Below are 11499 nucleotides of genomic sequence, written 5' to 3' on the forward strand. Positions count from 1 at the left end.
TCTTTGGTCTCGCGAATTGATCAATACGATGTTACCGATTTAATATGGGACGTTTTTACCAAAGTCGAAAATGTAGATATGTTTTGATTTTAATTTTGATTTGTTATTGAACATTTTAAAGGTATTAAATCGAAGGGTCATAGCTATAACATCAAGTTAAACAAGGTTAGTATTTTTCTCTCCTTAATTAAGCAAGAAATGCAAGTAATAACGTAATGTTACAAGTTAACTTTCACGCTAATAGTACATGTATTTTCCCGTACGGTAATCGTACACCGTAATTAGGTAATATCTACAATGTTTGATATTTACTTATTGAAGATTGGTGGACATGTATTTCACCGTTTTCTTGTATAAGACATTGTTATAAAATAACACAGAGTAATTAGAAAGGTTTCAAAATGTCATGTCTTCTTTTTTATGCACTGTCTCTGTGGTCAAGAGGTTAAGCGTCCGTCTACGGAGTGGGAGGTTGTGGATTCGATCCCAACTAGCTCCCTTGCCTGGTGCTCAGCATTTAAAGGGTAGTGCTTGGAAAAGTGGTGTACTCAGTACTGGTTTAACCCAGGAAAATTGTACCCCGTGTATCGGTGCTTTTTCTTCAAAAAAGAGCTAGGGTATCGCTAGCTAAAGAACTTCAGCGAACACGTTATATATTACCTTTTTGGATGTGTTCGCTGAAGAGAACGCCGTATCCAAACCCTACCAGAATTCGTGACATTTTTATGTCACGCTGTTATTTCACTTGAATGCATTGTACAGACAAAATAACTGTATCCTCAGGTAAATGAAGTAAAATGTAGTTCACAAACACATTTTCAAAACCAAAAAACGCTTTAAAGATAGTTGATTTAGCATTTTAATAAATCCTATTACAAGCATTCCTTATCTAGGTCATAGTTGTGTTCAAATTTAATCACGTGACACCAAGATTTTTCAGAAAATACCCATGTGACCTATATTTGACCTCACAAATGTAGTGTTTATTTTGCTGTTATTTTTTCTATTTCGAATAATTAGTAAATAACTTATAACAAATTTGGAATAAATAAATTGTTTTTACTTATCAAAAGGTATTTTCAGCCTTACTGCAATTGGATTCGACTAAATGAACAATGTGAATCTGATGCTATAAATAGAATCCATCGACGTCATCATGGTCATGTGACTGCATTGCATCATCACACTCAATTGATTCTGGTTGACTTTACTATGGGGGTTACGCCATAACTTTAATGTGTTGTAAACATCAAAAAAATAAATATCAACATTAAAGTTATGGAAGCCAGAACTAGGGTATCGCACTCGGACTTCTTTGTATCGCACCACTGTCTCTTCAGCGTGCTGTCCCTTCAGCAAAAAGAAAGGACCCGCGTTGGAAATAAGTGCTTGCACTTTCACGGGTCATCCTTGACCGCAAGGTCTAAAGAAATACATACATACAATACAAACCACAGCTCTTGGGTCCGGGAAATAGCGGGGACTTTGAGTTTCGGTCCAGCCAATCCTGGTAAAATTCCCTGTCTGCGGGCAGTGGCAGGGCTTTTTTACCTTCTTTACCTGCCGAAATAAGGCTACTTCACAATTGGGAAAAATTGAATATTTTCCCAATTTCCAGATATTTTTTTCACTATTCCCAGATATTTTTCCCAAAAAGGAAGATCTTACTTCAAAAATTTACAATAAAAAATTATTCTGTTTGAGCAAATTATTCTTTTCATCTTTTAAGTTAAATCAGTAGAATGCTGTATAATTTAAATGTTATTGGAGGACCAATTAGTCCATATATTGTTATCAATTCTTTCCCTCGATTTAGAATCAACTCTATGAAGATTAAAACTGATCTCTCTCCCTCTTTTGTCATTGCGGCATGTTAAAAAAGCAAAGTCGAAGACATTTCTCCCCCCCAATAATATCTACATTACATGTGTATCATAAGGAAGTCCATACATTTTAGACTTCTCAAACTTGACCCTGTGAAGTGTTTGTACACATTTCATATTAAAAAGGTCATAATTGAAAAAAAATCAGCTAGAAGTAGACTCACATGTAAGATATGAGCCTGTTTTTTGTAACACGAGTTCCAAGTATCATATGGATACCTTGACCCATGTTTAAAAGGTGCCTTCAATCCTCATGTGGAATTTCCCATTTTTAGACGTTTCGCATTTAAATTTCCCAATTTGCAGAATTTCACGCGTTTAAATTATCCAAAATGAAAAGGCTAGGCCTCTTCACAATTTTTGGTTAGGCCAAGAAAAAAAAATGGTTTCGTTAGGGTTACATCCTTTTCAAAAACAGGTATGATAGGTAGGCTTTTTATATATTTTTATGCCCCCCTTCGAAGAAGAGGGGTATATTGCTTTGCACATCAGGGCTCGACATTAACCACTGCCCGATTGCCCGGGGCAAGTAATTTTTGCAGGCGGGCAGTAGTTTTTAGAATCTACCTGCCCAAAGTAACAAAAAAAACTTGTCATAGTGGCGACTTTTGTGGAGAAAAAATATTAGTCCGTACTCTCCTTGGAGAGTATTTATCAAACCGAAACTAATGCACTCATTGGTTGTTGACTCGAAAAAACGGAGATCCTCTGACATTTTCATTCGAAACTACGATGGCGAAGACTGCCGAATATTTTCCGATAGAGCTCGAGTAATTCCGTCTAGATCCATTGGCCAATCGCGTGAGCTGCACCAAATCCATATAGCTAGCATTCCAGTTAATGCCCTCACAATGTACACAAATGGCGTTTTGACAGTTGACACTGTCAAGTTTTTTTATTGTTTCAAACGAAAAAAGGCTAAGCCATCTGAGAAAAAGTATGAAAAGAAACTAAAACGACGCTGGGTCGAGTCTTGGGGAAACAATTTTCCTGGACTCAGATGCAGCAAGAATGGTAATTTTGGCTATTTTTCGGACTGCTCCAATTTTCGGATGCTCGGTTTTTGGAACTTTACGAGTTCACTTTGCATTGCGATAAACTGTAATTTACTTCAAAATAAATGGAGGATTACAAGGCTAAGATAAGAGGTTGACTGTTCGTTCTTATAATTCAATTTTATTTCATCCTTAATAATTTGAATGTATGTGCTAAGTTACAAATTTCATGACAACTGATTTATTTCAAATACAGCAAGCCCTGATGGGCAGGTTGAATCTGGAAATGACAACAAAATGAGCCCCAAGAAATTGGGCAAGTAAAAAATCCATTCGGGCAAGTGAAAATGGCTAGGTGGTTGCCCAAAGGGCAACCAAGTATTAGAATAAGCATCAAGCCCTGCACATGTCGGTCCGTCCGTAGACCAAAGCTTGTCCGAGTGATAACTCAACAATCCCTGGACCCATTGTCATCAAACTTGACATGTAGGTTGGGCCTGACAAGCAGATGACCCCTATTGATTTTAGGGGTCATCGGGTCAAAGATCAAGGTCACAGAGTTCTTTTAATGGTAAAAAGGTTTGAAAGATTTTCCAAATGATAACTGAACAATGTCTGAACCTATGATCATCAAACTTGACATGGAGGCTGGGCCTGACCAGAAAACGACCCCAATTGAATTTAGGGATTGTTGGGTCAAAGGTCAAGGTCACAGTGACCTTGAATGATAAAAGGTTGTCTGAGTAATAACTCGACAATGCATGTACCCATGGCCCTCAAACTGGATTTATTTCAAATACAGCAAGCCCTGATGGGCAGGTTGAATCTGGAAATGACAACAAAATGAGCCCCAAGAAATTGGGCAAGTAAAAAATCCATTCGGGCAAGTGAAAATGGCTAGGTGGTTGCCCAAAGGGCAACCAAGTATTAGAATAAGCATCAAGCCCTGCACATGTCGGTCCGTCCGTAGACCAAAGCTTGTCCGAGTGATAACTCAACAATCCCTGGACCCATTGTCATCAAACTTGACATGTAGGTTGGGCCTGACAAGCAGATGACCCCTATTGATTTTAGGGGTCATCGGGTCAAAGATCAAGGTCACAGAGTTCTTTTAATGGTAAAAAGGTTTGAAAGATTTTCCAAATGATAACTGAACAATGTCTGAACCTATGATCATCAAACTTGACATGGAGGCTGGGCCTGACCAGAAAACGACCCCAATTGAATTTAGGGATTGTTGGGTCAAAGGTCAAGGTCACAGTGACCTTGAATGATAAAAGGTTGTCTGAGTAATAACTCGACAATGCATGTACCCATGGCCCTCAAACTGGACTTGGAGGTTTGGCCTGACCAGTAGATGACCCCTATTGATTTTGGGGGTCATTGGGCCAAAGGTCAAGGTCACAGTGACCTTGAATAATACATGTAAAAGGTTGTCCATGTGATAACTCGACAATGCCTGCACCCATGGCCCTCAAACTTGACTTGGAGGTTGGGCCTGTCCAGTAGATGACCCCTATTTTTGGGGGGTCATTGGGCCAAAGGTCAAGGTCACAGTGAATTTCTTATTTCTGTCTGAAAATTAATGTTTTATTGCTTATACCGTTACTAACGGTTTAAGAAAAATGTATAAAATGCATCAATGAAACATCAATTTTTGAACCTAAATATAAAAATCTGCAATCTAATTTTTTGTCAGTAGTCATATATCACAGGTTTGCAGATATTTACACAAAGATTGGCTCATTCCAAGACAAAAAAAAAAAGTTGTCAAACCGGTAAATCTGTGAGAGTGCAGCTTTAAAGTAAAATTTTATTTTTTTTAGTTACCCTACTTACGGAATAGGCGCCGACCCTACCGTTTTTATAGTCAGTTTGAAAAAAAAATCCCTTTTTTTTTTTTTTTAATATGAAGTTTAAAACCTTAAATGGTTATACAGGAGATAACTTTAACACCATTCTCCAATGATGAAAATGACATTGTTTTATAAAGCCTAATAAAAAAATAAATGATAAATAAATAAATAAATAAAGCCTACCTATTTTTTGAGAAGGATGTAACCCTAACCCAACCTTTTTTTTTTTTTAGGCCTAACCATTGTAAACTATGAAATGATAGCATATTAAATTGGGATTTTTTCGTTGATATATGTAGGTTTTGTGTGATAAATAATCATGTTTCAATCATTTTTTATCTGGAACAAAATTGGTTAGGTAGGGGTGTGACCTTATGGTATGTCCTGTCAACGTTACTGCCTCCTGTGAATATTCATATCATATTTTTTCATTCAGTATTTCATGTATTTCCATAATGTCTGAAATATTTTGTGGGGAAGGCCCTGAATACTTAAATATGTGAAATGAATATACTCAAATTACTCTGTTCAGCAATTATGTGTGGACTCTTAGAACTTGAACAACAATAAGCTCCAGTTTTTAACCAGGTTTTCAACAAAAACAATGCTATTAGAATGGGGATGTCAGTAGGCGCGTGGGTGGGTGAGCGTCAAACATTGGTTTCTGCCCAATAACTTCTGCTAGCATTGCTGGATAGTGATGAAAGTTGGTGTATAGGTAAAGCTTATATGAAGAGTTAGCTTTGGAATGCTTTTAGGGGGGGTCGGGGTCACAGTCAAGGTCATGGTTACAGAAAAATAAAAAAATAGTTTCTGTCCTTTAGCTTAAGTAAGAATTGATGTATAGTGATGAAAGTTGGTGTGTAGGTATGTGATGTAAAAAGCTAGCTTACATGGGATTCCCTTGTAATGAATAAAGTTAAAGGCTGCTACTTTTTTTTCATATCTCATACAAGAAATTAATTGGCTATAATTTCTGATTGCCCATATTAAGAAACCTGTTTTCGTTGCACTGCGGCGCTTCTTGTCCAAATAAAATTGTAATTTTAGAAATTCTGAGTCATTCATTCAACATTTTGAGTAAGAAAAGCATTTGGAACAAAATCAGATATACAAATGAAAAAAGACAACACATTCATATATCAAACCTGAAGGGCTATTAAGAACGCCTTGGTCGGGGATTGGAATCGATGTGTTCATTGGCGATATAAATGTATACCGCAGCCTTGTGAACTAGAACTAGTTTATTAAGTTCTTATCAGTTATACATATATTTCTGTCTCACATATAATGAGTATTTTTAATTTTAATTTCATTTATATCGTGGTTGTAGAATTCTGGGAATGGCCGTGGCGAAGACCCGAAGTAAAATTCAAGCATTGGTGAGTTATTTACCTAGCAACTTAATTAGAATGCAGTAAAACATGTGCAGCTACAATGTATCACATTGAACCTACTAGGTATCGAAACAAAGTATCTTGAAAGCATACATAGAATATATAGAATGTCCATTAGCTTACCTTCACAATGAAGAAAATAAGTCTTTAAAGCCTTTTGGAGTATATGCAAATGTTTCTATGGTAACTTACCTATGGAACATTTTTAAGAAGTCTTTATTAACATCTTTTTGATTTGCAAATGCAAAATCAAAAAAAAAAATGCATTTATATAATTATATTTACTTTAAAGAAGTCTTTTGCTAAACATAACATAAAAATAGGTAATGATTAAAAATGTCTGTCATTCGTGTTCAGATTTTGAATGTGTCAGTCTCCAAATAACTTATACCAAAATTGGAACAAAATAAACCTTTTCCATGATCAGAGTTGGTAGAAATTAATTGTAATCCATCCATCAATAAGACAAAGAAAGCTTATGGTAAAGTTTCATATTAATGTTTGAATGATATTTTATTTATATTTTTATAGAGACGTTATGTTTTTTAAGACACAAATTAATATTTCCTTATTTATCACCTCCTAGGAATTAGTCAGATAATCATAATGTTCAAACTTTGCAGTATGATCCTCTTGCTTGTAGAAATGGGCCACTTGGGATCAGCAATTAGGTCAGTAGGTCGAATCTTAGATAAATCTTTGGAACACAATAAATACATCATATTTGGCCCACTATTCATTTAATTCTTAATAAGAATTATTTCCTTAATGAACTCTTAGACAAATTAAAAATTTGGTCACATGTGATCAAAAATTGAGTCACTAGGTCAAATCCTTTTTGGTCTTAAGCAATATCATCGGAACCATATAATATTTATTAGTAGGGATTGGTTAGATAATGTTCAAACTGGTCAGAACTTTTCCTTTGACCAAGTTTCAACTGCTTGTTGAAGTGGGTCACATGGGTGGGGTCAAAAAGCAGGTTATTTGGTCTAATCTTGGGAACACACTAGAGGCGTTATATTTCATATAGTGTCACATGGGGCAAAAACTAGGTCATAAGGTCGAATCTTAGATACATCGTGGGAATAAACATATATCCGCTCCAATCTTAATGAAACTTAGTCAGAATATATACCTCTATTAAATCGTGGATTATTTTGAAAAAGGTCACACGGGGTTGTAAAACTAGGATACTATGTCATTTCTAAATGCCACTCTATATACAATATTCTTTTATTTCAATTATTGCAAACAAACTAATATCTCAAGATCTCATATCCCACGTTTATAATAGTCCAACACTCTGCAGCCGTATTGCCTCGGTTGGAATATTTCACCAACACTTGATTTCCATTCCATGTACTTTGCCTTATCAAGAGGATGATACAATTAAACCAATTGGCCTTTTACAAAAATGTTACCAATGCAAAACTGATATAATGGTTAATCAGTGTAAACTTAACATTGATATAATCTTGATGTTAATACGGTATCTAAAATTCACTAACACATCATGACATTTTGTGTTTTGTGTAAAAAGAGATAATACTAGTCCCTTTTGCCGTAGGTTGCAGACTTACTAAAGGATGGATACGAAGCTCTTGTTCTGGCAACCAATGTGGAGGAAACCACTTTCCTATACGAGGGCAGCCATCGGGGACGGGAATTTTTCAAGGAAACACCTCAGCTGCTCAAGTTTACTGACTTCTGCAAAGGTATTTGCAAGAGTACAGTTTAGACACATGCGTGCCTTTAGATTAAACTCATGCCTAGAAGGAAAAATATGTTTGCCTTGTTATTGAGCTAATTGAGCATGTTAAAAAATTCACATGTAAATTTCTGTTTTGAGGTTAATGTGAGATACTAATTTTTAGAAAAAAAATCAGCGTAACTAGTATCCAAATTACTCACTTAAAACTGTAAACTGTACAAAAAAAGTTAATCGATGTAATCATTAAGATAATTTCATTTGAAATCACAGAACTTTTCAAAATTTAAATATTACACAAATGATAAACTACCATGAGATGTGTGCTAAGTTTGAACCTAAGAAATTGTAGATTGTTTGAGAAATTGAGACCTGCTCTTAATCACTTTGTGAACCAAAACAGTATTATAATAATGTTTCTGGAAAAAATCTGGAATATAACAATATCAAAAGCGGCTAATGCTTATATTTATCTAATATACGAGTCAAGTTTTAAGATTGTTCTCATTTTATTTGACTTTCGTTGCAGGTTTTGATGAGAGTTTGGAGAAAACAGGAGCAAATGTTTGTGAAGATGATACTTCACAGCACGTCGATCCGTTCAAACAGATTAGTGAAGATACAATAAAGCAAGAGGTTATAAGTAGTCTGATTGCAAATGATGTAGATGTCGAAGAACAGTTGTCTGAAGACACATGGAGTGAAAACTACGCTAATGATAAACCAGACTTCATTGAAGTCAAGGTTGAACCAGAAGCTGTGCTTTATTTTGATAATAATACAAGTGACGTGGACTTTGAGAATTTTATCAATGGAGACTATTCTTCAGTTGAAGCTGTTAATTGTAAAGTTGTGCCTGAAGATAAGCTTAATGCCAGAAACGCTGAATTCAGTTCCAAAGTTGTAGATAAGAATACAAATGATTGTGAGAATAGTTTAACAGAAGAACCTTCTCCGGCCAGAGTTTTTGCTTCTTCATCAAATGATTTACACAGTCTGAGTTCAAAGACATCCTGTTTAAGAGAAAGAAAGGACAGCAGACATCATGAACGAATAGCAAGCCTCAATGGAGGAAATCGTAAAGGTTTAAAGCGTAAAATAGATACGAAAACTATTGAAGTGAAATTCAATGCCATAATGGAAGTAGAGAGAGGCGTTAAGACCAGAGCCCAAATTGCTCGTGAACTGAACATCAACAGTAGTACTGTGTCTACTTGGCTGAAGAATGCGGTGGCAATAAAGCAAGGTTTTAGAAATTTCAATCCCAAACGGAAACTTATGAGGACTGGGAAATGGGGTAAGCTTGAAGCAGAGTTGATTAAATGGCTCGCTAATGCACATGACCAAACTGTTAATAGTAATGTGCTAAAAATGAAAGCTGTTCAACTGGCGGGTGAGATGGGCATACATGATTTTGCTGCATCTCCGGGATGGTTAGACAGGTTTAATGACCGCGTTACCATTCGTTTGAATAAAAACGGAGCGAATTTTAAAGAAGATGGTACTTCACAGCATGTTCAAGAAGATGCAAGAAAGATCAATCAGAATAGAGAAGAAAAAATAAAGCAAAATGTTACAAGTAATCTGGTTGTGAATGTTGTAGAGGGCGAAGAACAGGTGCCTAAAGACACATTCCTGGAAAACACAGTGAAGGGTAATATGGACGTGCATGAAGTGAAAATTGAGCCAGAGGCAGTGATATTTATGGATGATAATACAAGTGACATGGACTTTGAGAACTTTATTAATGGTGACTATTCTTCTGTTGAAGCTGTAAATTGCAAAGTTTTGCCTGAAAATAAGCTTAATACGAGAAACACTGAATCCATAGTTATGGACAGTTCAACAGAAGAACCTTCTCCGGTCAGATGTTTAGTTTCTTCTTCAAAAGATTTAAACTGTATGAATTCAAAGAAAGACTGTTTAAGCAGGAAGTGTAACATACACTATGACCGAGAGGCAAACCTTAGTTCGGATCGTAGGTCTTCAGAACTGCGTTCTTTCTTGACCAATAGCGGAGGTAAAAGTGAAGTTACAAAGCGCAGATTTGATACGAAGACTATTGAAGTAAAATTCAACGCACTACTGGAAGTAGAGAGAGGCGTTAAGACCAAAGCCCAAATTGCTCGTGAACTGAACATCAACAGCAGTACTTTGTCTACCTGGCTGAAGAACACGGCGGCTATAAAGGAAGGTTTTAGAAACTTCAGTCCAAAACGGAAAACTATGAAATCCGGGAAATGGGATGAGCTTGAAGCAGAGTTGATTAAATGGCTCGCTAATACACATGACCAAACTGTTAATGGCAACGTGCTAAAGATGAAAGCTGTTCAATTGGCGGATGAGATGGGAATACATGATTTTGCTGCATCTCCGGGATGGTTAGACAGGTTTAAAGACCGCAATAGCATTCGATTTAGACTGGAACGCCGGGACGCGGAAAGAGTTGCAAAGAAGAAATAAACAGATGATGTCTGAACATTGTTTTACAAAGACCCCTTTATTTCTGTTGATAAATGTGTATCAAAGTCCTTCAACCATGATGCAACGAAGGATCATTACTTTAGTATGTACTGTTGAAGCTGTAATAGTAGTAAGAAAGAGCAATAGAAGACCGTCTTACCTAAATGGTTAAATAACCATAAAATTGCCAATGTCAGTCATTGAAATTAGACTTTCGGATAAACAAGCCCGAATTCTTATACTATTGCATGGAATCATATTTTTGAACAAGCCCTGCTATATAAACTTCAGAATTTGAGCAAGCCTGGAAGACATTTTACCAGTGCAGGGCTTGCAGGCATGTGCTAATTTCGACCACTGCAATGTTATAAGAAGGTTTTAGAAATCAAGATTTGTTTTATTTCTAATGACTTTTAATGCGCATAGAACTGAAAAGTCGTCAATTCATATCAACTGTTGCTATAGTTTAACTTACTTTGAACGTCTGCCACTGATCATACATCTTGTATAATATTTGTTTTGTTAATGCAAGATTGAAGATTGGTTCAAATAGTGATCTTAATGTGCTCTGTGTTTAACTCATTCCTGAAATCCAAGGCCATAAATGTTATTTTTATATTCGTGTACTTGTGAATCTTAACCACGCCTTACGGGAAGATTATGATCACATTGCTAAGGGCGAATGTGATGGTCTTGCGTCATTGCATGTCTCTTTGTTAGGTATCTACATGGGATATTCAGTATATTTCTTTGACCTTAATATCTATATTGGGGAACTTTCATGTATTTTCTAGTTTTTTAGTATGCGTGAAATATACTTTTATATGAACTTGTGTTGCGTCACTCACTTGCGTTAAGTGTCCAATAAGTTTTAGGTACTGTCCAAAATTAGGAACTGGCTCAATATGGACAAACTGTATCGACCACGGCATTCAATCCACAATTATAATTTGAGTGATTTCTTAGCAACTGAGCAAGGCTTTTCCTTTGCAACGTGTGAAATGAAGAATCATTTTATGCACACACATTCTGTCGCAGTCCGCTGGTCTCAAAATTGTAGCACGTATCTCAAAAGCATATTAGCCTGAGTGATGAAGCTTCATAGAAATGTAAAGCAGTATGTGCAGTTGTGAACTTTGGGTTTTGCGGGTGACTGCAGCAAGTTGGGTCAGCAGTGCTTTAGCCAGGATTTGA

The 11499-nt window shown here is 36.1% G+C and overlaps 1 protein-coding gene across 1 annotated transcript; it reads left to right on the plus strand.

Annotated features, from left to right (window-relative positions):
- Window positions 1-51: 51 nt before the first annotated feature.
- Window positions 52-11134, plus strand: LOC128218829 (uncharacterized). The gene is made up of 4 exons (XM_052926548.1): window positions 52-165; window positions 6068-6116; window positions 7702-7849; window positions 8372-11134. The coding sequence occupies exons 2-4, from the start codon at window positions 6078-6080 to the stop codon at window positions 10303-10305; spliced, it is 2121 nt and encodes a 706-aa protein (XP_052782508.1). The 5' UTR covers window positions 52-165; window positions 6068-6077; the 3' UTR covers window positions 10306-11134.
- Window positions 11135-11499: the final 365 nt, after the last annotated feature.

Source organism: Mya arenaria, chromosome 15 (assembly GCF_026914265.1).
Source record: "Mya arenaria isolate MELC-2E11 chromosome 15, ASM2691426v1".
Taxonomy (NCBI): domain Eukaryota; kingdom Metazoa; phylum Mollusca; class Bivalvia; order Myida; family Myidae; genus Mya; species Mya arenaria.